The sequence below is a fragment of the Cimex lectularius genome, unplaced genomic scaffold, assembly GCF_000648675.2.
Source record: "Cimex lectularius strain Harlan isolate CLEC.00 unplaced genomic scaffold, Clec_2.1 scaffold206, whole genome shotgun sequence".
Classification (NCBI taxonomy): domain Eukaryota; kingdom Metazoa; phylum Arthropoda; class Insecta; order Hemiptera; family Cimicidae; genus Cimex; species Cimex lectularius.
This window is the reverse complement of record NW_019392762.1, coordinates 402,333-429,421: the sequence shown is the minus strand read 5'-3', so window position 1 is coordinate 429,421 and position 27,089 is coordinate 402,333. Positions and strand designations below refer to the sequence as shown.

Sequence of the window (27,089 nt, the reverse complement as noted above, 5' to 3'; positions counted from 1 at the left end):
TTGTTCATCCCATGCTCGCTACCTTGGTCTGTTTGATGGCCGCCATCTTCAGTAGTAGCCGAATCCAGAGAGTATAGGCAAGCCTATGAATGGTTGACCAAAAATTTCATGTCCACCAACCGGAGACTTAAGAAATAAATCTCACTATATTGTTATTTCTTATTTGTTGAAATAACGATAATTAAAGATTGTTTGTGAATGATTAGAGAAATCGTTTGCATTTGGTGTCCAATTATACTTGTAATTAGTCGAAAAGACTTATGACGGTTAAAAAAATAATAATAATACCAATCAATTGATGGAATCGAAAAATTATTAAGGTATGTAGTGATGGAAAACGCAAGCCGATAACAGTGAGACACTCATAAAAATCGTCACGAATGAGAACTCGGCCAATGTAATGGAGTTTGTCCGAATCGATTGTCGAGTGGTAGCGCGAGTGGTTGAACAATTAGAATATAATCTAAATCTTTATTAACACTTTATAGGGAGTGTATTGTTTGGGGATTTGGGGTTGGCCGTCGGTAGGGTGGGGTTGAGGGTGGCTGAGGGTGGTTGAGGATTGGCTGTTCGCACCCCGTCGGCACCGCCTCTGAACCACCCTTAACTTTGAACCGAAAGCACAATCGGACAAGGCGGCTGTACGAGAGGTCATGGGCGAGCCGTCGAAAATCTGCCAGGAGGCTCTTAAGCCGAGGCCTTCCTCGCCGAGGCAGTTCTTCAGGAGGATCTACGGCCACCTGGAGGACAAAGACGGTGAGAAGAAGGCGAAGGACGACGACTGGAAGGCCATCAACCAAGTGCCGCCTTTGCCCTTCTCGAGGAACTTCGAAGACCCTTTGCTACTTAGACCTTTCATAACTACACCGGCTCATCATTTCCCACCTGGATTAACTGCCTTTCGTAAGTTGTTAACATAAGAAAAAAAAATTACAAGATGAACACACACTGAACTAATCTTGAATCTCAGGAAATACTCTTCCTAACTGATATATCCTGGTCTAATTTTTTATTTAAAATAATTTAAAATGCACTAAAAACTAGGAGGTCCCTTTGAGAAACAAAAACCAAAGTTAAAACACAATGAACACGGTCAAAAATAAAAATGCTATGCTTAAATTCCTTGAGAAAAACTACAAACGGTCATTTAAAATATTTTTAACAAAGTTTTTGTTAAAAAAAAGAATAGTTTTATTTCGCAGTACAGTGTCAAATGGACGATAATTTGATCAAATGTATCTTTTTTTATCTTACTTCTTTTTGTCGGTAGTCCACATTTCCACACAATTGTTTGTTTTTCTGTTGGACATCCGCGTTTGTTTTGTTCAATTAATATTGTTTGTTGTATTTTACTTTATTTAGGGGGCAAAAACACGTTAAAGTTTTGCACAAAAGAATTATAATACATAATTGAAATACATGATTATATCGTGTCCCCTGTTGAATATGAAACAGCCAATTTTATTCTAAACAAAACGTGATATGAAAATAAGTTAAATTTTAACTCTTTTTTTTAAGGTAACAATTTTTGTTTCAAAAACATTTTATTTGCAGCAGATATGATTTTTTCCTTCAATTTAACACTTTTAAATTTGAAATTAACCATTTTTAACTTAAAATTAATCACTTCTTAACTCAATATTAATCTTTTTAAACTTGAAATTAACCTTTTTTTAATTTCAAATTAACCATTTTTAACATCAAATTAATCTCTTCTTAACTTAATATTAATCTTTTTAAACGGAAAATTACCCTTTTTTAAATTTCAACATTTTTAATTAACTTAATATTAATTAATATAATTATTTAGCTTAATATTAATTTTTTCACACTTGAAAATAAACTTTTTAATTTCAAATTAATCATTTTTAACTTCAAATTAATCACTTCCTAAATTTCTATTAATCTTTTTAAACTTAAAATTAACCTTTTTTAATTTCAAATTAACCATTTTTAACTTCAAATTAATCACTTCTTAACATGCTATTAATTTTTTTAAACTTAAAATTAACCTTTTTTTAAATTTCAAATTAATCATTTTAACTTCAAATTAATCACTTCTTAACATGCTATTAATCTTTTTAATCTTAAAATTAACCTTTTTTTAATTTCAAATTAACCATTTTTTACTTCAAATTAATCACTTCTTAACTTCATATTTATCTTTATAAACTTAAAATTAAACTTTTTGTAATTTCAAATTTACCTTTAAAACCTTAAAGAAATGTTGAAAAACGGTATAAACTATAAGTATGTTAAATAAAATTCGTATATATTTGACAATTTGTTAAAATATAAATTACTGGGCTTTTATAAGACAACATGGTGGTAAATCGAAAAAACAAACGATTCTTCTGTAATTAATAAATAAAATAATTGGTCTTAAAACCATAAGAAATTAATTTGAGATTTTTTTGAAAAGACAAAAACGGTTGTGAAATAATTAATTTATAATTTTGAAAAATTGACAATTAATAGAAGATAAATTTGTTTTTAAATTTAATTTCATTTTAGTGGAGTGGTAATGCCACAATATATTATAACCTTGTTTTAAATTGATTTTATCCCATGTGTCTATAATTTTGTCGCAGACAAAATCGTTTAATTTTAGTATTTTAATAATATTTCTCTAATTTGCTGAAAAATTAAAGTTTAATGAAGAAAAATATTTATTTCATGTGTTTTGAATAAATATTTGTAGTACAAACCCATTAGATTAAAAAATCATAACAATTAGGGGTGTCTATAATTTTGTCACTCGGTTGTAGATCAAAAGGTTTTGTATATCAATGAGCACTTACTTGACTTGATTTAATTCCTGCTCACTATTGACTCTTGACTTCTCTCCACATCCTGACTGTCCTCATTTCGTGACGCGCTCTCTAAAGCACAATCTGGCTCGTATTTCCTGGCGCGCATGGTCTTAAGCCTTAAGCAGCCTCTGGGTGCATTTGGACGATAGTATCAAGGAAGCGTATAGTGTGTGACTATGCTAAAAGACTACGTCTTCTAGTCCCTCGAGATGCGTTATGGGAGTTGCTGACTTGAGAGCTGGCCGCGAACGGCGGGTGCTGCACCAGACGCATACGCGGGCTAGGGTACCGGATCCTGTTCATATATATTTTTATATATACGGACGGAGGATGGTGCATAACGATCTGCGAGGCAGCGGATTTTCATTCCAAGTTCAAGCCCAGCTGCATGGGTAAGGACTCGCAGTGACCAAACCCCTGGCGAGTATCTAGAGAAGAGGCTATGTTTCATTAGTGACAGTGGACTTGCGCATGACCTCTGAATTACCTCCCGACCTCGTGGAAATCGGATAGATCGGATTGCCGAGAGCGTATAGCCAGCCAGGAGCTATGTCCCTTGAATGCGTGAGGAATGGTGGATGGGGGGTGGGTGCTTGTCAGTGGGGCCGTCTGGCCGGCCTTTACCGTAGGCATGGTCTCCTCTAGGGGGTGGTTAGAGATTCCACTAAAATCGAAACCACGGCCGGAGCGCATCCTGAGGTTTCGACAGCGGAGCCCCTATACCTAGGGAGATCGAGTTGTCCCTATCTAGGGAGTGCATGGGAGATTGGCCAATGCAATTTCGACCATTTTTTGGCTATCCCTTTTACGCGTGGCACTGGTTAAGTGCACAATGTTAACCCACCCCCTCGGAAGGGGCAAGCGGGAGAAGTCATGTCTGTCGATTAGTCTGTAGATTTGCGGGCTTCTACACCGATCGGAGGTGAGTCGCTTCAAACTTGAGAATCCAAACGTGTGATAAGGCCTGACGGCTAGGTGCGCACGCTAAAGAACCTCAATGTTACATGACATTGCAGGCCCACTGGGAACGTATGTCCTCATTTCTTTTCAAGTGATCATTTTCACGTTTACCTCGGTCATCCCTTTTTCTCAGTGTATATCTAATCTATTTCCATTTTCTTTTTCCTATTTCAGGACTGGCCGGCTCTGCTTATTTGTTCAGGGCCACCATATTTCGAGAATCAGCTGCAGGCAGCGGCTCGTAGGGGTTGAGGTCACTAGTCAAGATTTGGGTGAATTTCCAACCTTCGATATCCTAGTGATATTTTGCTTCTATATCGTTTATAACTGTATCAATGTCCTCAGTACTTATAAATTTTGACACCATGCTTCCTAGGTACGTAGGAATTAACTGCTTCATGGTTTTCCAACGTCTGCGGGGTATACGTTCTAGGATTTATTCTCATTTGATTTGTTTTGATTGTCTTATCCAGATGAGTCGGCAAAATCAAGGTATTGAATGCCTCTTTTCCTTCCTTGCAAGCGAGCATGACCAAGATGAAGAGGGTGGGCGAAAGGATGCATCCTTGCTTAACTCCTGTCCAAGTTGATCAGTTCTGAAAGCTTCCCTTCATGGATCACTTGACATGTGTATCCTAGGCATATTTAACCAGGTTCACGATTTTTGTGGAAATGCCTTTTCTTTCTGATTGAACCACATTTGACCACGGTCTATCGAGTCGCCTTTTTTTAAATCTGTGGAGGGTAGATACACCGGGCAGCCCTGTTTTTCTCTAAGTACCTTTTTTGCTTAGCTTTCTGAAAGCGGCTTTGTTCAGCAGGGTGACACCGCCCCAGTTATTGCTTAACTATGAGACCTTTTTTCCATTCGTTTAGTACTGCCTCATTCTGTCAGAATCGACTAAAGTCAAGCCAAAACAAGCCAGGACAGTAATGCTACTTATCATACTTTAAGCTTGGATTTGTATTGTTTGAAAAGCAAGCTATCCACTGGATTGAAGATTTTTATTACCAAGGAAAAAATGATCCTTTATACTTTAAACGCAAATCAATAAATTCTGCATATTTTGAATCATCGCGACGGCTTATTTATCAACGGAAAGAGCCCCAGGGGCGCGATGAATACAAATATTGTTATTAATATTGTTACAACGGAAGAGTGGGCAGAATGGCGTCACTGTGGAAGATTTTCCGTCGCTCTTATTGTTACTATATTGTGATGTGATTTGCGTTAGTTCCACCTCAGAGGACACCCGGGGCTTAACCCACTATGTACAGACCTGAAAACATCCAACTCGGCAACTTCTTACTCAATGTAACCGGAGTTTCCACAAGATTAATTTTATTTTCAACGCTTTTTCCTCTCTCCGTTCCCTCCATCGGTGATCCCTTGAAAATGGACGTTTCAAATAGGAATCGATCATATTACTTCACTGTATAATGAAATTATAGATAGCCAATACAAAGCAAATTACGTAAAGATACGAAAATTATTCGGAACTTTTTAATTTTTTTTTTCTTTGGCACTGGAACCTCCTCATCAAGGGCAGATCTATAGGAATAGTTGGAAAATCAACAAAGCTTGTTCACGCCCCTCAAGACATTTACACAATGGCAATGTAAAATATACATAATCACCCTATTACATTATTCTATACAGAAGGCAATAAACATTGAAAAAAATAACACCTTTTAGAAGTCGAATATCAAGGGTATCAATATTTTCCAATATGGCCGATTTGTCCAATTTATCCACCATCTTAATGTTTCGAAAGACCACCTAACCATATTTTGGGTAGACAAATCAAATAGTTTTTTACTACCTTGATTATGATATTCGCATTTTGCCTCATCCTCGACTTTAAAAAGTTCATCACTATCGTTTAACGACTGCTTTGTACAAAATAATCAAACAAACCTATAAAAAAGACAAATTAACTCATTTCTTTTAAATTAATTAATTTCTAGGAAAAATACGAAAATTTTGTTATGGTATAACTAGTTCATTAAAATTGCAGGTTGGAAATTTATTTATTTATCTATCCATTATATTTTTTAATACATGCCAAATGCATTATTTTGCTACCAGTAAAGGCTTACATCTTGCACGTAATGTAATCGTGTAGAGTTAAATGGAAAATTTAACGTTAAAATGGGTTCATTTGGTGCAAAACAGATGTGATCTTAAAAAGGGTTAATTTGGAATTAAAAAATGTTAATTTGAACTTATTATTATAATACTTACTCGCAAAAATAGTTAATTTGAAATTAACAAAGATTAATTAGAAAGGTTTAATTTGAAATGAAAAAAGGTTGAATATTTTAGGTGTTAATTTAAAGTTAAAAAGTGATCTAATGTTAGAAAGGATTAATTTGAAATTAAGAAAAGGCTGATTTGAAGTTAAAAGTGGTTAATTTAAAGTGAAAATAGTTTGATTGACATAAAAGAAGGTAATTTGAAAAAATAATGGTTTATTTGAAACTAATAAAAGCATAAGTTGAAGTTAAAAGTGGTTAATTTGAAGTGAAAACAGTTCGATTGATTTAAAAAATGGAAATTTGAAAAAATAATGGTTTGTGTGAAACTAATAAAAGGATAAGTTGAAATTAAAAATAGTTAATTTGTAGTTAAAAAGGTATCATTGATTTAAAAATGGGGCAATTCGTGAAAAAGAGAAACGTTAATTTAATGTTAAAAAGTTAAAACAAAAACAATTTGGAATTAAAAAACAGTTAATTTGAAGTTAACAAAGATTAAATAGAAAGGTTTAATTTTAAATGAAAAAGGTTAATTTGAATATTTTAAGGAATTAATTTAAAGTTACAAATGAGTGATCGAACGTTAGAAAGGCTTCATTTGAAATTAATAAAAGGCTGATTTGATGTTAAAAATGGTTAATTTGAAAAGAAAAAAAAGTTTGATTTACATAAAAAATGGTCATTTTAACTTATTATGATAATACTTACTTGTTAACTAAAAGGTATAATCTCTCGGGAAAAAAGTTAATTTGAAGTTAACAAAGATTAATTTGAAATGAAGAAAGGTTAATTTGAATGTTTTAGGTGGTTAATTTAAAGTTAAAAAGTGATTTAATGTTAGAAATGGCTAATTTGAAATTAAGAAAAGGCTGATTGGAAGTTAAAAGTGGTTAATTTGAAGTGAAAATAGTTTGATTGACATAAAAGAAGGTAATTTGAAAAAATAATGGTTTATTTGAAACTAATAAAAGGATAAGTTGAAGTTAAAAATGGTTAATTTGTAGTTAGAAAGGTTCCATTGATGTAAAAATGGGAAAATTTGAGAAAAAGAGAAACGTTAATTTAATATTAAAAAGTTTTAAAAAAAATTGAAATTAAAAAACGGTTAATTTGAAGTTAACAAAGATTAATTAGAAAGGTTTAATTTGAAATGAAAAAGGTTAATTTCAATATTTTAAGTGGTTAATTTAAAGTTAAAAAAGTGATGTAATGTTAGAAAGGGTTAATATGCAATTAATTAAAAAGGCTGAGTTTGAAGTTAAAAATGATTAATTTGAAATGAAAACAGTTTGCTTGACCTAAAAAATGTTAATTTGAACTTATTATTACAAAATATACTTATTAATGAAAAGGTATGATGCCTCGCAAAAAAAGTTAATTTGAAGTTAACAAAGATTAATTAGAAAGGTTTAATTTTAATTGAAAAAAGTTAATTTGAATATTTTAAGGAGTTCATTTAATGTTAAAAATGAGTGATCGAAGTTAGAAATGGTTAATATGCAATTAATAAAAGACTAATTTGTAGTTAAAAATGGTTAATTTGAAATGAAAACAGTTTGCTTGACCTAAAAACTGTTAATTTGAGCTTATTTTACAAAACATCTTATTAATGAAAAGGTATGAAGCCTCGCAAAAAAAAGTTAATTTGAAGTTAACAAAGATTAATTAGAAAGGTTTAATTTTAAATGTAATGTTAGAAATGGCTAATATGCAATTAATAAAAGACTGATTTGAAGTTAAAAATGGTTAATTTGAAGTGAAAACAGTTTGATTGACATAAAAAATGGTAATTTTAACTTATTATTATAATACTTACTTATTAACTAAAAGGTATAATCTATCGGAAAAAAACGTTCATTTGAAGTTAACAAAGATTAATTAGAAAGGTTTAATTTTAAATGAAAAAGGTTAATTTGAATATTTCAAGGAGTTATTTTAAAGTTAAAAATGAGAGATCGAATGTTAGAAATTAATAAAATGCTGATTTGAAGTTAAAAATGTTTAATTTGAAGTGAAAGCAGTTTGATTGACATAAAAAATGGATATTTTAAAAAAGAAAGGTTTATTTTAAACTAATAAAAGGATAACTTGAAGTTAAAAATAGTTAATTTGTAGTTAAAAAGGTTTCATTGACATAAAAATGGGGCAATTTGTGAAAAAGAGAAACGTTAATTTAATGTTAAAAAGTGTTAAATTGAAAAAAATTAATCTGGAATTAAAAAACAGTTATTTTGATGCAAAAAGGATTGACATTAAAAAATTGTTAATTTGAGGTAAGAAAGGGTTATTTAGATCGTTAAAAAAGGTTAATTTTTGCGGTTTGCTCGTCACGACTGGAAGTCTAAATACCATTTAGTCCAGGAATTTAATTTTTAATTTCGTATACACATTTCCTTCATTAAATACCATAATTATAAAAAAGTCAATGACTTGGACGAAAATCATTACTTTTCTATGTATTTATTTCTATTCTTTTTATATTCTACAATTAATACATGTATATCAAGAGTTTTACATTTAATTTTTTTTACAACGATCTCCGACGACAGACGGATTTAATTCCTAGTTGTATATACTTAAGTGGTAGAGCAGCGGCGTTTTTAGCCGAAGGTCATGGGTTCGAATCCCGCTCATGACGCTGACTTTTTTATCTCAACCTTCCATAACGATTAATTAATTGAAAGTTGTATACTTTTATTTATATGTTTCAAGATGTGCTCAAAATTGTAAAATAAAGTATTTCTATTTATCTATCTATCTAAAAGGTTAATTTCATGTAAAATATGGCAAAGTATAAAGGACAAAATGGTTAATTTAATGTTAAAAAGGATTACTTTGAAGTTAAATGTGTTAATTTGAAATTTAAAAAATGGTTGATTGGAAGTTGAAAAGGGTTAATTTGGAGTTACAAATTATAGGGAAAAAACGGTTAAGATGAAATTAAAAAATTGTTACTTGGATGTAAAAATGGTAAAAGTCAAAGTGAAAAATGGTTAAGTTGAAGTTAAAAATGTTAATTTTATCGAACAAAGCGGTTAAGTTGAAATTAAAAATTGGTTAACTTGATGTTAAATGTTTTAATTTGAAATTGAAAACTGGTTAATTTGAAGTTAAAACGAGTTAATTGGACAAAAGGGTAATTTTATAGAAAATAGTTATGTTGAAATTAAAAAATGGTTCATTGGGTGTTAAAAAGGGTTAATTTCTAGTTAAAGTGTTAATTTGATGCGAAAAGGGATAAATTCAAAATTAAAAAGGGTTCACTCGACAGGAAAATTTTTAACTAATACCTCTTATAAAACAATCAACTTATGTAAAAAAAATACAACATCATTAACACTTTTGTTTTGGAATAATTAATTTTAATGCAGCAATTTGTAATAACATCTGTAAAATGGTCTTATGTTGAACATATAGTCAAACATATTTCAGCTTTGCTTCTTCTTCAGTGAGGGATCGTCTATCACGGTGCTCGTCGGTTAGCGGTGTTCCCTTGTTCCCTTGGGGGTAATTATTTCTTTTCTTGTTTCAAAATTGCCGGAGTCACCAGCAGTCATGAGAATAGCCTAGTCTATAGACGTCCTTCATCACATTCTTTACTAGGAGAGCGACTAAATTTAGCATGTCGCTTGAGCTCTAAACTAGTCATCAGAAGGTTTCTTGAAAATCGTCTAGGTTCTAGGCGTCCTTCATCATCTTCTCTACAACTGGAGAGCGACTAAANTCCACATCCAAAATGTAATTGTAATATGTAAACAATGTTTGTAAATCCCAGGCCCTGAAGATGATCTCAATAAAGATCGAAACGTTGGCACGACAAAGAAAATGCTTTTCTGAAACCTACATCACACCAGACCGCATCTCAAGATTTCTAAATAATTATAATTAAATGATTTTCTTTTGGCGAATTTTCTTTAAAACTATCATAATTAATTATTTTTTTACACTCATGAAGTTCTGACTTCTTTTATCTTTGTGTGTATATCGCCGTCTAGACGATAAGAAAAATTGTTTTGCTGTGTACACAAAGTCTACTTATCTAAACTTCCTTGCTTGATTAGTAGTTCCCTGATAGATTTACGGAAATATATTCGCTCCATATCTATTAGCGATTTACGTCTGATACATAGTATTAAACGACGTATTTTCAAAACTGACTCAAGATGAAAATGACGTTGAGAGAGAACCTTGAGGGATGAAATCAGAGTGTACTTCTTTTGAAACTGAAAAAATGTCTGAACTTCTTGAAGGAACATGCCATGAAAAAACAGCCAATGCACTCAGTGTGAGGGGGTTCGAGGGATAGACATATCCAGATATGGCTCGAGCAATGTTGGGATGGAACGAGAGCTTGTTGTGAATCTTTTAGAATCGGATCAGTACGTTGAAGAAAGGAACGTTGAGGTGGGTGATAGTTAGATTAGTTACGTCATAATGAGCTTTGCCGATTTGTCTGAGGACTTTTAATTGGAAGTTGGACGGGTTTGTATAACCCATAGTTCGACCCCGTATAACCAAAGTAGTTGCAGTAAAGTCCAAGTCTTACTAGTTGTCCAAGTTTTCTATTAAGCTGTTGTCTATATATATAGTTAAGTTTCAGTTTCGGTTCAGTTTGGTCTGTCAGAAACGAGTTAACCATTATTGTACATCGAGAAGAGTAGTGGCACTAAAACTCATCCGAGACTTACTCCTCTGTTTTACTTTTTAAACAAATATTTTTTACCCGATGAAAAACCTCATAAATATTATTGGCTGTAGGCCTTTTGTTGTAAAATCATTAATCTAAGTTTAAATGATGGTCCAAGTTTAGATGTACAATTTGATCGGTACTGATCATTTTTTGGGTGTACCGGATTTGGTTATATTTCACCAGAAACATCCTTTACGGTTTTAACGGACAACAAAGGAAATTAAAAGAAATCGAATAAATATGTTATACAGATATATTCCGTACAAGCTCAACATATGAGCAGTGAAATTTATTAGTTATACCTAACGTCATAAGGTCAGAGAGCAGACCTAAAACTATTAGAAAAATCTTACATCCAAAATCTACAAAACCATGAAAAACAGAACAACCTGGGTCTATCATGGCAGAACACAAAGGAATTCTGGGCAAGGAACAATAAACTGGCCAGGGGAGGTCAAGACCATCTATAGACCAAAAAATCAAACTTCCATGATGGGTGCTTCAACAGATTCTAGAGCTAAAAAAGGCAAAGGACAGCTTGATCCAGCAAAGCAAAATTTATATTTAATTTGCGCTGAACCTTTCCCTGGCATTAAGACATCAGAACTATTGACGAAATCATCAATCCATGTAGTATACCAATTAGACGAAAATACTGTGCAATACAGTTCTTGTACTTTTATTTTAAAAAAGATTCAACGGTTTATAATGAAATAATGATCCAATTGGGTGTTTAATTCTCACCCGTTTAATAGTGCTAACTCGTTTACAAAACACCATTAACGAGATCATCCCGCCCCAGGGAGATGACATCTGGGTGGAACATCTGTTTTTCGAATTAGACTCCACTTCATTAAAGAGGACCGCACATTAATTGCCGGCGATCAAACTATTAATTGAAATAGTGAAGCATCTGCCAGCCCGAAATCAATTTATGGTTTACCTAACCCGCATACCACGTGGGAACTGGAGGACGGTGTTTGATTCTCAACCTTGGAAAAATCAATAAAAGGGGAGGACGTTACATCGGTTTAATAATAGAATATTGGACTGATTATTATGTAGAGAAGAGTATTTGCAAATGATCATGATCGTTATGAATATAAAAAAAAGTCAATGATTTATTGTAATTTAAGGTCTTTCAAATTCATCCAAGAAAAATTAGCTTAATTTTGGTTAGCTACGAGCAAGCTTGACCAAAATTAATAAAATGTTCTTGTTGTTTAATGTTTTATAATTTTGCACAATGCAACTCCGGACATATTTTGACTCATCTCACATAAAGTTAAAGTTGGCTGCCGGACTCAGAGATGATTCTCTAGAGTCCGAAGTTCATTTCGATTGTTGGATTTATTCCTAGGACTCCTCACGCGCACTAGAAATAATTGGCTTTACTTATTTACTCTTCGGCTTTAAGTCCATTTAGGAACTTGTACTCCTTTAGCATAACCCTGATGCCCTCATAGGCCTAGCATCTTGCCAGATCATTAAATGGATCCATCCAAAGTTTGGAACAATACTCCAGGCATGATGCATGCAGAGATCCATAGAAAAGCAACCGAATCAAGATTCTGGTCGGATTCCTGGCACTGCTGCCTAAGAAGACACCGGATTGGAGTACAATCCACATAGTGCACATACTGCCAGGAAGAGGAGGAGACCGCTGAACACTTTTTATGTGTTTGTGTCTTTGTAGGTGCTGATTCTTGCAACTGGGAGAAGAAAAAAGATAAAAAGATTCCCAGTGANCAAAGAAGACTGCTGCCTCTTTTATCATTTTTGCGAAGTCTTTAAAAGCCATATTGAGCGAGTTGTTTTGCCCGGATTGTTAACCACTCATACGCCCTGCACGGTGCTTCACCAACACCCATTCTATACAGATGAGCCAACCTTCGCTATTTCATTTCGAGAATAACCCTCAGAATCTTCCTCAGCAGTTCAGCCTCATTTCTTCGCAGCAGTCATGATCCAGCCTTGAAGATGGTTGAAATTGTGAGCCAAATTTAAAAATATGGCTCATGGAGGATGATCTGAAGAGCTTCCTAACCAACGGAAGAAATCGGCAGTAAATAAAATAACGAGCTAGTTTTTAACAGGATTCTTGGCGTTGACGTCAAATCCAACTTAATCAGTGTTTGAACTAAAAAACAAATTGTTTTTCACAAATTCATTTGTAAAGGAGCAATGTACATTTATCTACCGACGATCCATGAAGTAGACTCGTAGTAAAAACAATGAATATTCAAAGTTAGTAATGTTTGCAAATTTACTTTTACAAAAATTCGACTAGTCAAAAACAAACATCCGCTTAAATTTTACTGATAATTTTTTTAGAGTTTTTAGAGAATAGATTTTCTCCTTTTGCGAATCCGTATCTCGCCGGAACAGATTTAAGGCCGGGCGGAAGTTCAAGTCCGTTAACTCTTTCGACAAGGAAGTAGTACAACTTCAGATATAACTTCCTGTTTGTACTTAATTCCGAAGTTAAGAAGTCCTAAAAGTTCTGGGTTTTTCAAAAGTCATTGGGGAAATGTTTTTGCATATATTTTTTGTTATTAAAGTTATTAAGTAACTTGTTAGTTCAAGATTAGTGCATACATAAATTTTATTGAATTTGGGATAACCTTGTGAATTATGATTACAAAGAAATGTCCGATATTTCTTTTCAGAGCTTTACAGCGTTCATGCTTTGAAGTGTGCTTAAGGCAATACGTATCTCAGAATTTCTTTTGTAGATTTGATGTTATTGTCATAATAAAGCCCATTTCTTCTTTTGCTATACCCCTGATAAATTCGGGTTTTTTATGTATTTATTTTTTTAAGAAGTTTAATCGTTTCAGTGGCGAGGAGGAGGAGGAAGGAAGGACGGCCGAGACGACAGAGGACGACCTTTTCCAGCGAGCAGACCCTCAGGCTGGAAATAGAGTTCCACAGGTCCGAGTACATCTCGAGAAGCAGGAGATTCGAGCTGGCCGAGGCTCTCAGGCTGACGGAGACGCAAATCAAGATCTGGTTCCAGAATAGAAGGGCGAAGGACAAAAGGATAGAGAAAGCTCATATCGACCAACAATACAGGTGAGATTTACCTGATGAAGGCGATATGCCTGTCTGATGCGTTTTGGTATTTCGTCATGATTAGATAAACTCTGAGGAAACGTGAAGGAACGACCAAAATGATTAAAATTTATTCAAGAACCAATTTGGATCTTATGATCTAATTTGGTGTAGAATTTCCTTGAAACCATGTAGTGGCATCAGTTTACTCATACCATCGAACAACACCCTAATGTTTGAAGTGGACCCCATTTCCCCGGGAAAAAAATATTTAGTCCCACGGTTAATTTCCGTAAATCATTTTAGATTGATACGTGCTAGGAAGGTGGGAGGGACGTGATCAGGGCAGATGTGTAACTAATTGAGCGAGAGTGAGTCTGCCTAACCTTCCCTAATACGCGGAACACAATGGTTGCAACTTATTCGTCATGCGTTGCCCACAAATAAGCAATTAGATCGGCCGGAATCATCCGATGTTTACACACGGTTTACTGATTTACAATAACCAGTGGATTAATATAATAAGTTAGAGAATTTCCAGTTCCATATCCAGCCACGGGCTGTTGTGACTGGTTATAATTTTCTGTCCGGTAATATTAACGTTAACTTTCTACATGTTGGGTGTTAACGAAGGGTCAGCCTATTTTACAATTCTTGCTACACGTTATTTTCCTATTCCAGGGTTGTTTTATCTTCCAGTCTATATGCCTCCGCAGTCTGCAATATCCAGTCAGCAGACCTGCCATCTTAAACTTAACAGGTCCTAGGTTTAACAGTTCATAAGTTTCAGCAATGGTAAATGGACTTTATCGCAGGAACACAAGCCTATTGAACAGAGGACTTATTAACTCAATACATAGACTAAGTAATCCTAGCATACTGGGGGACTTGAAGTCCAATTGACATGTGTATCCCTTCAAGCATTGGTTTTTTCTCTTACAGGAGCAGGAATTTCATTCATATTCTTTTTCTTCTTCTTCCTGGCAATATGTATAGTTCCGAGTCTATACGTATGCCTCTAGAATCTGCAGTGTTCAGCAGTCCTCATACCATTTTAAGTCCTGATACATCCAACGCTTAGCAGTTCGTAAGTAATGGACTTGTTCGCCTCTGAGCTGGAATACAAGCCCATTGACCAGATGACTTATTAGCCCATTACAAAAACCAAGTAATCCTGTCGTACAAAAGAGCTTGACACTCAATTCACATGTGTGACCTTCAGGCATTGGTTTTTCCTTTTCTAGGAGCAGGAATTTAAGCCTTCATCCGCTTTTTCTTTTTCTTCCTGGCCATCTGTACAGCTCTGCAACACGTAAATTTCAGCAGTGGTCCTTTAATGGATTTATTCGCCGGAATAGAAGCTCATCGAACAGAGGACTTATTAACCAAATACGAGGACTAAGTAATCCTGACATACAGGAGGGCTTGACGTCCAATTCACGTGATTATCTTTCAGGCATTGATTTTTCCTCTCCCAGAAGCAGGAATTTAAGCCTTCATCCGTTCTTCTAATTCCTGGCCATATGTAGTAAAGATGCCTCTAGAATTTGCAGCGTCTAGTAAGCAATCATACCATTTTAGTCCTAAAACATCTAGTCTTGGTTGTTCGTAAGTTTTAGCAATGGTACTTTAATGAACCTTTTTCCTTTTGAGCTGAAATGCACGTCTTTTGAACGGACAACTTACAAACCCAATCCATAGTTTTAAAGTTCACCCCCTTCAGATCTTGGCTTGTGTTCCAGGAATAGGAATCTAAGCCTGCATCCAACGTTTCCTCTTCTTCTTGGAATAGCTCCCAGTGCCTATAGAATCAGCAGTGTCTGGTCAGCAGTCCTACCATTTTAGTCCTAATACATCTTAGGCTTGGTATTTCGTAAGTTTTGGCAATGGTCCTTAATGGCATTATGGCACAACATAATGGTCTCTGTCCTGGAATCACATTGAACCAAAGGACTTATTCTTGTCCAATCTATAGATTTAGTGATTCATGTTGTAGTGGCCACTTTTAGTTACCACGTTAGCGCTAGATGCCACTACCACATATGGAATGTTCTCGCCCACTACTCTGCGGCCAACCAGAGTTGAGCCCTTCAGAATATAAGCAGAGGCACTTCCCCAATAAACCAGACTCGTCAACCCGACGAGCTCTCACAAATCACTAATGGAACACCGTCGACGACAGCAAGGGTACTCACAGCATTAGCCTGATTCTCGCCTTCTAAACACAGCCGGCTTGGCTAAAAATGCCAACTGCTGCTCTCGGTTAATTGCTGCACTCGAGCCCTTTCAGCTTCTGCGGAGTCAACCGACTCACGGCCCCCGGACCTCAGCCAACGGTACATTCGGTGACAGACCACCACCATCGATCCATCTTCTCGGCGCTACGAAACAACACCGGCCCTTTTCAGGGCCACCAAAATTCCCAGTCACTAAACCTGAAGACTTGACAACCAATTCACATGTGCATCCTTCAGCCATTGCTTTTCCTCGTTTCGTCTTCTTCCTGGCAATATCTACTCCCAGTAACACATTCCTCTAGAACAGTGTCCAGTCTGATTCCAGTCCTATAATAGGTTCTCAATTTCTGGAAAGATGCTTACATGAACTTTTTCCCCTTTATCCTTGAAAACAATCCTATTGAACAGAGCACATATTAACTCAATATGGAGACTAAATAATTGTGTGTCCTTCAGGCTTTAGCTTTTCCACACACAGGAGTACGAAATTACCTTGCAATATCTGCACAGGCTTGTTTCTGCTGGGAGAGTCCATATGCATCAAGAATAAGTAGCGTTCAGTCACCACTCCTATCATTCTAGTCCTAACAAGTCCTAGATTTAGTAGGTTAGTAATGTTTCTCATATGGTTCTTTAACGAACTTTTCCGCCTCTGCCCTGGAATCACATTGAACCAAGGATTTATTTTTATCCCAATGCATAGACTAAGTAATTCCTCTCATACAGGAGGATTTGACGTCAGCCTCACATGTGTATCCTTCAGGGCAAGACTCCTCTTCCAGGAGTATCACAGCATCTCTTTCTGGCAATATCTGCACCGGCTTGTTTCTGCTAGTCGCGTCTATATGCCTCAAGAATGTGGACTGATGCCCAATCATCAGTCGTATCATTCTAGTCCTAACACATCCTAGTTTTAGTAGCTTAGTTAAATTTCTGCTACGGTGGTTCTGAACCTCGCAACCTGAATATCTGAACTTCGCTTCTCTCCTTGAATTACATAAATAAATTATATGTAATTCCTATCATACAGGAGAATTGAACGTCAAACCAATGTGTCTGTCATGCCTTGGCTTTTCCAGGAAAAGATAGTTCCTAATCATAGTAAGTTGTTTTTCAACGATCCGGATTTCGAGCCCTTAGCTCATCATCAGGATGAAGGATTTCTATAACCACGTCTCTCCCGGCCACGACCATGTCAAGAGACGTGGTTATAGAAATCCTTCATCCTGATGATCAGCTAAGGGCTCGAAATCGCTTTTCCTAGTCTATATGCCTCCCAAGTTAACAGGGTTTAGTTAGCAGTCCTCATACCATTCTAGACCTAACGCGTACTAAGTTTAGTACCTCGAAAGTTTCTGCGATTGTTCTTTAATGAATTTTCTTCGCCTCTGTCCTGAACGTATTAAATCAAAGATTTTTTCTTCCTAATAAAATCCTGTCTTTAGAAGGGTGTTGGGTGTCGCGGACGAAGGGCTTTCCAAAACTTTTTTCTATACTGTTATGAAATAAAAAATATGAGCTATGCCGGGATTCGAACCTTGAGCCCCTAGCACGGCAAAGACGAAATGGACGCTTAACCACTCATCCAAACAAAACAACACCACTAAATCCCAAAACCTTCAATATCTCCAATATATTATAATTATTTCTTTATATATTTAAATTATTGCGCTAGGCACAGATTGTCACTCAATTACTCATTAAAAATAGGAACAAATACAAATATAATAATCAGGGTCGAATTTTAGGAAAATAAGGCAGATCAATGCTTTTTAAAAAAAGATAGTTCCTACTCATAGTAAATTGTTTTCCAACGATACGGATTTCGAGCCCTTAGCTCATCATCAGGATGAAGGATTTCTATAACCACGTCTCTCGACATGGTCGCGGCCGTGAGAGACGTGGTTGTAGAAATCCTTCAACCTGATGATGACCTAAGGGCTCGAAATCCGTATCGTTGGAAAACAACTTACTATGATTAGGAACTATCTTTTTTAAAAAAGGATTAAACACCGCACTCACTCCATTATTTATCATTTCTAGAAGGCAGTTCTTCCTCAAACCATCTGGAAATAAATTGGACTTTAAAGCAATCATAATAATTCCCAAAATTAACAAATATTAACTTCAAGTAACAATATTGAAACTGTTATAAAAAATTATATGCGGTGTCGCTCAAATGACACGAACGACCCTATTTAAAATTTCACTTGATGCTTTTAATGTCAAATGCAAACTGATCAAGGCGAAACAATTTAATTCTAGATAAGGTTTAATGGGAGCATAACCACCTGCTGGGATTTGCCATGTGTTTGTGTAATTAAACCTTCAAAATGAATGGGCGCCCAGCACGGTCACATTAATAATAATCGGTGACACGATAACTCAGCCCTTTTCGAACACACATCCAATTAAGCGACACCACGAAACTGGCCGCGGCCACAAAAAAAAAAACGATGAATCGACTTGCAAATGATAAAATATACTAATAGCTGAAACAACTTGTGTTTAAGTTAAACTTGAAATAATTTTATGATAGATAAAATACCTCAGCCTTAAAAAAAAAGAAACAGAACGAATTGTATGTAATATTCAACATAAGATTTTTAAAAGGGAATGATCCTATTATTGTTGGTATTTTAAGGGAAAAGTATAGATATTAGTGAAATTCCTATGATCTGCGGGGTGATGAACATGTTATTTGATCGTTACTGATAATCATCACTCATCCGTTGCCAATGGTCTCTTCATGTCTTCCACTTTTGGCACTAGTCTTTGATGAACCCGAGTTTTTCTTAGTTGTTTTGAAATCGCTTCGGTAAGGTTCGGGATAGAAGACAGAATTGTAGTGTCATCCGTAAAGGTTGTAATGGTAGTAAGTTTAGTATCATAGCACCAAGGATGCACCCTTGAGGGATGCCGGTTTGTACTGATCTGATATGCGATCGCCGCACACTATGAAACAGTCAGTCAAAAAGGATACCAGGTGAAGGTAGGTGAAGGTAATATGATAAAGTTTTATAAAGCATGTGTGTGTGCCCGGCAATAGCCTGGGCTCTTTTTTCTCCAGAGCGAAGGAAATGGAGTCAACGACGCTGAAATCATGTTGGATCGTGGAATGTTTGTGAAAACTTAAAAAGAATGAGTCCATTTCAATGTAGTATATTTTAAAAATGAGCGTATTAAACGTTTTGCACTACACAAAACTCTGATTTGTGTAGGAAGGTCGTAAGACAAAGTTACAAATATTTTTGAATTATCCAAAAAATGAGTATTTCTGGGGTGTTTGTGTGCAAAAAATCAATTTAATTATTTTTTGCTAAACACTTTTTAAATCTGCTTTCCAACATTGATAAGTATTTCAAAATAGTAAATAAAAATTATTGTTAGTTACTTTACCGCCCTTAATAAAATATTCAATAAGGACTTCTCAATGAACTGCTTTGATTTCAAGTTTTGTCGGTGTCTTGGTTGAGTGAGATGGCATTTACGAAGTTTACATAAAAACAAACATACTTAATACATCAACATTAGGTCTAATAAACTGATGTACTTTAGAAAAGGCATAAAAACAAATAAAATATTCGATAAGGACTTCTCAACAACAATGAACTAATTTGACTTGGAGTTGTATGGGGTTTTATGTGTGTAGGTAGAAATGTACGATGTGTAAATAAAAAAAGCGTACTTACCATACTTACGACCATAACGCTAGTTCGAATAAATTCATATATATTAGAAAAACCATAGAAACAAATAAAATATACGATAAGGACTTCTCAACAATAATGAACTAATTTGACTTCGAGTTGTATGGTGTTTTATGTGTGTGAATAAGCATGTACGATGTGTAAATCAAAAAGAAGCGTGCTTTCCATACATACGACCGTAACGCTAGGTCGATTAAACAGATATATATTAAAATAACCTTACAAACAAATAAAATATTCGATAAAGTCTTCTCAACAACAATGAACTAATTTGACTTGGAGTTGTATGGGGTTTTATGTGTGTGGGTAGAAATGTACGATGTGTAAATAAAAAAAGGGTACTTACGGTACTTACGACCATAACTCTAGTTCGAATAAACTGATTTATATTAGAAAAACCATAAAAACAAATAAAATATTCGATAAAGACTTCTCAACAACAATGAACTAATGTGGTTTTGAGTTATATAGACATATTAACAGAGTGAGTTCGCATGTACGATGTTTGCATCAAAAACAAATATAATGAATACCTTAACCCTAGTTCGAATAAATTGATATAGTTTGGGAAAAACCATAAAACAAATAAAATATTCAAGAAAGATTTCTCAACAACAATGAACTAATTTGATTTCCTATAATATCGGCATTTTAAGCGGGTGAGTAGGCTTTTACGATTATCACATCAAAAACAATTATACTTAATATCAAAACTAGTTCAATTAAACTGATATAACTTAGGAAAATCATAGGAAGAAATAATATATTCAATAGGGGCTTCTCAACAACAATGAACTAACTTTACTTCGAGTTGTATGGGATTTTATGTGTGTGATTAGGAACGTACGATGTGTGCATAAAAAAACGTACTGACCATACTTTCGAGCTTAATACCAGGTCAATTAAACACATAAAGCTTAGAAAAACCTTTAAAATTAATCAAATATTCAATGAGGGCTTATCTACAGCAATGAACTAATTTTCTTTCACGTTATATGATGTTTTTGTGGCATTTACGATGCTCACATCAAAAACAATTATATTTAAGACATTAACTAGTTCAATTAAACTGATATAATTCAGAAAAATCGTAGAACCAAATAAAATATTCAATAAGGGCGTCCCAACAACAATGAACTAACTTGATTTCGAGTTGTATGCGGTTTCATGTGTGTGAGTAGGAAAGTAGGATGTGTACATCAAAAAGAAACGTACTTACCATACCTACGAGCTTAATACCAGGTGTGAATAAAACACATAAATCTTAGAAAAAGCTTTGGAATAAATAAAATATTCAATGAGGGCTTGTATCCAACAATGAACTAATTTTCATTCACGTTGTATGTTATTTTTTGTGATATTTACAACGCTCACATCAAAAACAATTATACTTAAGACCGTAAATAGTTCAATTAAACTGATATAACTTACAGAAATTGTAGAAACAAATAAAATATTCAATAAGGGCGTCCCAACAAGAATGAACTAACTTGATTTCGAGTTATATCGGATTATATGTTTGGGAGTGGGAATGTATGATATGTACATCAAAAAGAAGCGTACTGACCATACTTACGAGCCTAATACTAGTTCAATTCAACACATAGATCCTAGAAGAAGCTTTAAAATTAATAAAATATTCAATGAGGGCTTGTCTACAGCAATGAACTAATTTTCATTCATGTTGTATTTTGTTTTTTGGGATATTTACGATGCTAACATCAAAAACAATTATACTTAAGACCATAACTAGTTCAATTAAACTGATATAACTTAGGAAAATCATAGGAAGAAATAATATATTCAATAGGGGTTTCTCAACAACAATGAACTAATTTGACTCCCGAGTTATAGGGCGTTTGAGTAGGAACTTACGATGTGTGCATCAAAAAGAAACGTACTTTTCATACTTACGAGCTTAATTCTAGTTCAACTAAATCCTAACTCTTAGAAAAAGCTTTAAAATTAACAAAATATTCAATGAGGCCTTGTCTACAGCAGTGAACTAATTTTCATTCGCGTTAACCGTTCTTTTTAGTGGTTGCGTAGATACGCAAGATGTTTACGTCAAACGCAAGCACACTTAAGACATTAACACTTCCAAGGAACGTGATGCAATACGTTTTTTATCGAATATAATATAACATATATAACATAGAATTAGACTTGAGACTTCTACAATAACGAATTATTGTAGTTAATTTGATCGATGAATAACTTTCATGTGAGAATCAAAAGCACACTAAATACCTATAACATGAGTTCAAATAAACTCATAATTATTAGAAAAACAATAAAAACAAATCAATTGTTCAATCATTTCTTGTCGACAACAATGAACTATTTTGATTTTATTTGATATCGCTGTTTTAAATGAATGAGAACGCCTGTACGATTTCTACAGAAAATGAAACATTGTTAAAACCTTAACACGTGCTAAAATAAATTCTTATCTTCTGGAAAAAAAGCCATAAAACCAAGTAGAATAGTCAATGAGGGCTTGGGTACAATGACATATTTTCATTTAGAGTTATTTCTGTTTTATACGTCAGTTCAACCTAATTGATATATTTTAGAAATATCAAACTTTCAATAAGGACTTGTTTCCAGCGAGTAGGAATTCGCGATGTTTACATCAAAAACAAGCAGACTTACGTCCTTGCAAAAGTAGGGCCTTTGGATAAGAACGATAGTTCACGTGTCTAAATTTTTTCGACCTTGTATCCGGCCGACGTCTCCCGTCAGGACCTTCAAAATTTCGAGGTATATAACCCGTTAATGGAGACTTGAAACTTCATTAATAATTCGTATGGTTAACAAATATGAAAATCTAATAATATAAGAAAAATATTGTAAAACGAGGACGTCGACCAAAGTATCGACGAAAAACAGGGAGGTATTTTGAATAAAATTCACAGGCATTCAATTCAATATACTTTAACAATAGAAATCTTTTATTTAAAAGGGACCTAGAGATACAATGATAAAAAAAGCAAAGGAAAAAATAATTCTTAATAAATGTTATGAAAAAAAAATAAACCCAATGATTATTCGGAGATCGTGAGATGTAGTCTGGTGTGACGAAGGTTTTAGAAAAAGATTTTCTTTATCATGCCAACGTTTCGATCTTCATTGAGATCATCTTCGGGGCCAGGGATTTACAAACATTGTTTGAATGTTACAAATAAATGTAGGATGTGAAAAAATTAATTTTTACAATGCTAGAAATTTTAGATAAAAAATAAATAAATAAAATGAATTTATACAATGGTAGAAATTTTAGATAAAAAATAAATAAATAAAATGGATTCATACAATGGTAGACAATTTTAGATTTAAAAAAATGAATTTATGGAATCCTAGAAAATTTTAGATTAAAAAAATGAATTTATACAATGCTAGAAAATTTTAGGTTAAAAATAATTAATTTATGAAATCCTAGAAAATTTTACATTAAAAAAATGAATTTANTATTTATTTATTTTTTATCTAAAATTTTCTATCATGTGATTAATGCTTTTTTTTATTCTAAAATTTTTTAGCATTGTATAAATTCATTTTTTCACATCCTACATGCATTTGTAAAATTTGAACATGTTGTATTAAACAACGATGTGTAAAAAAGAATTGATACAATGCTAGAAATTTTAGATAATAAATAAAATGAATTTATACAATGCTAGAAAATGTTATCATAAAAAATATGAATTTATACAATTAGCATTGTATAATTTTTTTTAATCAAAATTTTTCTAGCATTGTAAAAATTCTTTTTTTTAATATTATATATTTTTTATCCAAAATGTTTAGCATTTTTTCAATTAATTTTTTCACATCCTACATGTATTGGAAAAATTTAAACAATGTTTATAAATCCCAGGCGCTGAAGATGATCTCAATAAAGATCGAAACGTTGACACGATAAAGAAAATGTTTTTCTAAAATGTACGTCACACCAGACCGCATCTCACGATCTCGGAATAATCATCGACTAACGGTCACTAAACTCCACACAAATTAACATAATTTTAATTAATCAAATTCCTAACAAAGGTTCAGAAATGGCTTAGTTTGAAAAATTAACTTATGTTTAAAGTGGCATGTAAAAATAATGTATGCATATGAAAATAATTTGTGGTTTGAGTATTCAAAAAACCATGGATGTGTGGATTCGATGGTCGTACCCAACAATGATGAGGTCCCGATGTTTAATCGATGGCGACCATCGATGTTTTGTTATCGATGCTCATCCCTGAATTGAAAGAGACAAAACTGACTTCGACCGATGGCGAAACAGCGGAAATGGCTCAAAATCTCCCAGTAAAGAGAAGAGATATCCACGCTATCGTTGCGACAACAAAAGATCGGTTTGTATTCGGCTGGCTGGGGACTGGGAGGAAGGTGAGCTGTCACCTCTTGTTGTAGCACGACAATAGGCTCAATTCGAGTGGTTTAATAGGGGATTGCGGAGATTATCGCAGATAGTATCACGGCTAGGCCCACGTGCTGCATTTCCCAGTCCAATCCCTCTTGTAATGACTCCACAAATTACACTAATCCAAAGTCCGTCTCTTTGAGCTTCGTCGCTCTTTTAAAAAACACCTAATTATTATTAGACTCGGGGGTGTTTTTACCATCTCTCTTTTTTTTCCTATAACGGATTAAAAAGATCAATAGATATAAAACTAGCTATATCTGATATCACCCCAAGTTTCAAAATAATTGACATTAAATTTAAATATTTTATATATCTTATAATCCAAATTTAATTTAAAATGAATAATCATTAAAACCTCATTAAATAATCACATTTTAATATATTGCATTATCAAAAAAAAACTTCATTGTTCATATTGTACTAAAAACTAAGCTGTTTGTGTAAAAATATTGCAGTACGCGATTAAATTTTTGGATTAGAGCACAATAAAAATTCTACCTAACTTCATAATAACTATTATCAAAATCCAATTTGAAAACAAGGGTTTTAAATGAGATTTTTGTATATGAGATTTATAAGAAAAAAAATATTTACATGGTTTATTGTCATATCATCAAAAAACTACGTATTATTAAATTTCAGTTATTGTTTATGTTCTTTGTTACATAAAACATCTCTATTTGATCGGTTTAAATGATAATTCCTTCGTCCTCTACATCGTTAATCCCCCTGGAATTAATTTATTGATTGATTGAAGTACTTTTTATTTTAAAAAGAAAACACATACAAATAACATTTTCAATGGTACACAAAGTAAAATGGCATGGCTAATGCCGTCTGCCAGANTTTTCATCTTGGTTTCATCTTTCTTCTTCAATTTTTAAACTTAAAAATGCCACTTAGTGCTGAGGATGTTGCGCGTGGTGTGGCACTTATTGATGATGGACGTTCCATCAGGTATGCGGCTATTTTCATTGGTTAGAATTTTTCGAGAAACTGGGACTTACCATAGAAAGCCGGGTTTTAGACGCTCTAGGGTAACAGAACCACAGGATGACCTTTTAAGTTTAAGAATTTTGCGAAACCGGCACCTTAATGTTGTTCAAGCGAATCATCAGCTTCAGTAAGTTCGAGGGGTCCAGATTTCCGAACTATTTTCTGTACACAAAGTAATAATAAAAATGGCATGACTAATGTCTGCCAGAGTGTATTTTAAATAGATAATATAATTAATTAAAATAACACAGTCGATTATGATTACTAAACATATAAGGATTCATATAACTAACAATATTATTATCTTTCCTCCTGTTAGTTTATTTTCTTCTTGGTTCTAATAAAACCCAATATTTTTCAGAAACTTAGCCTTGGCGAGCAGTCTGGTCGGTCCTGGATACCCTCCGCCAGTGTGCGGACTTTGCAAGTCACCTCCGTCCTCGCCGCAAAGGGATGCAACGGACTTACCGGTTAACTGATTCAATTTTTCAAACGGTTTTTCGATAAAAATTAATTTTCATTTTCGGTTGGGAGTGATTCGACTGGCTTAAAAGCACCGAATGATGCAGACACTGATTGATACGATTAATATTTTGACATAGTTGATGAGTACCCTCTAGTCTAGTGTAGATTTAACTTGTAAATAAATCATTATGTATATATTTAATTTTTAAGAAGCTTTAACAATAACTTACAATAATTACTGGTTATTTTTTGACACCCAATGAGTGGATAATAAATAATTTAATTCACTTAAATTTATATTTTTTATAGAAAAATTGTGTATTGTGTAAAATTTAAATTTGAAAAATTCAGGTTTTATATCAATTTGCATTCTTGGTTAAGATAAAATCATTTGTACTTATCGTAAATATTTTCGAAATGTTAATAATAATTAATAAAATAGTTGATTACATTTTAATTTTTTTTTGTAGTACCTAGATCATTTGTTTCACGTGCCGTTTGTTTTAGGAAACACTAGGTGCACACAAGTGTTTCATTGAACAGAAAATGATGTGATCCATTTTGGTCTGACGCGTTTTGGAGTTTGGTCTTCATTGGTTACGCTGGATTATAAGCAGGGTGAGGCCAAAATGTGTATTTATTTCAAACCCTCCGATAAAAATGATGCAATGTAGACAATTTTTTTCATACCCTCCGATGAAACGAAGACAATTTATTTCAAACTCTCCGATGAAAATAAAGAAATAGACAATTTTTTCATACCCTCCGATGAAAATCATGAAATGAAGTCAATTTATTTCAAACCCTGCGATGAAAATGATGAAATGAAGACAATTTATTTCAAACCCTCCGATGAAACGAAGACAATTTATTTCAAACTCTCCGATGAAAATAAAGAAATGAAGACAATTTTTTTCATACCCTCCGATGAAAATCATGAAATGAAGGCAATTTATTTCAAACCCTGAGATGAAAATGATGAAATGAAGACAATTTTTTCAATTCATTTCAAACCCTCCGATAAAAATGATGAGATGATGACTTATTTATTTCAACCCCCCTCTGTTGAAAATGATGCAATGTAGACAGTTTAATTCAAACTCCGATGAAAATGAAATGACAATTTCTTCCAAATCCTCCGATGAAAATGATGAAATGAGGACAATTTTTTTCATACCCTCCGATGAAAATGAAATGAAGACAATTTATCTCAAACCCTCCGAAGAAACAAAGACAATTTCTTCCAAACTCTCCGATGAAAATAAAGAAATGAAGACAATTTTTTTTTCATACCCTCCGATGAAAATCATGAAATGAAGGCAATTTATTTCAAACTCTGCGATGAAAATGATGAAATGAAGACAATTTTTTTCAATTTATTTCAAACCCTCCGATGAAAATCATGAAATGAAGACAATTTATTTCAAGCCTTGCGATGAAAATGATGAAATGAAGACTATTTTTTTC

General features: G+C 33.7%; 1 protein-coding gene across 1 annotated transcript; it reads left to right on the top strand.

Moving 5' to 3' along the window:
* Window positions 1–640: 640 nt before the first annotated feature.
* Window positions 641–25,871, top strand: LOC106670986 (homeobox protein rough-like). The gene is made up of 3 exons (XM_014401706.2): window positions 641–903; window positions 13,563–13,797; window positions 25,519–25,871. The coding sequence occupies exons 1-3, from the start codon at window positions 654–656 to the stop codon at window positions 25,634–25,636; spliced, it is 603 nt and encodes a 200-aa protein (XP_014257192.1). The 5' UTR covers window positions 641–653; the 3' UTR covers window positions 25,637–25,871.
* The last annotated feature ends 1,218 nt before the right edge of the window (window positions 25,872–27,089 follow it).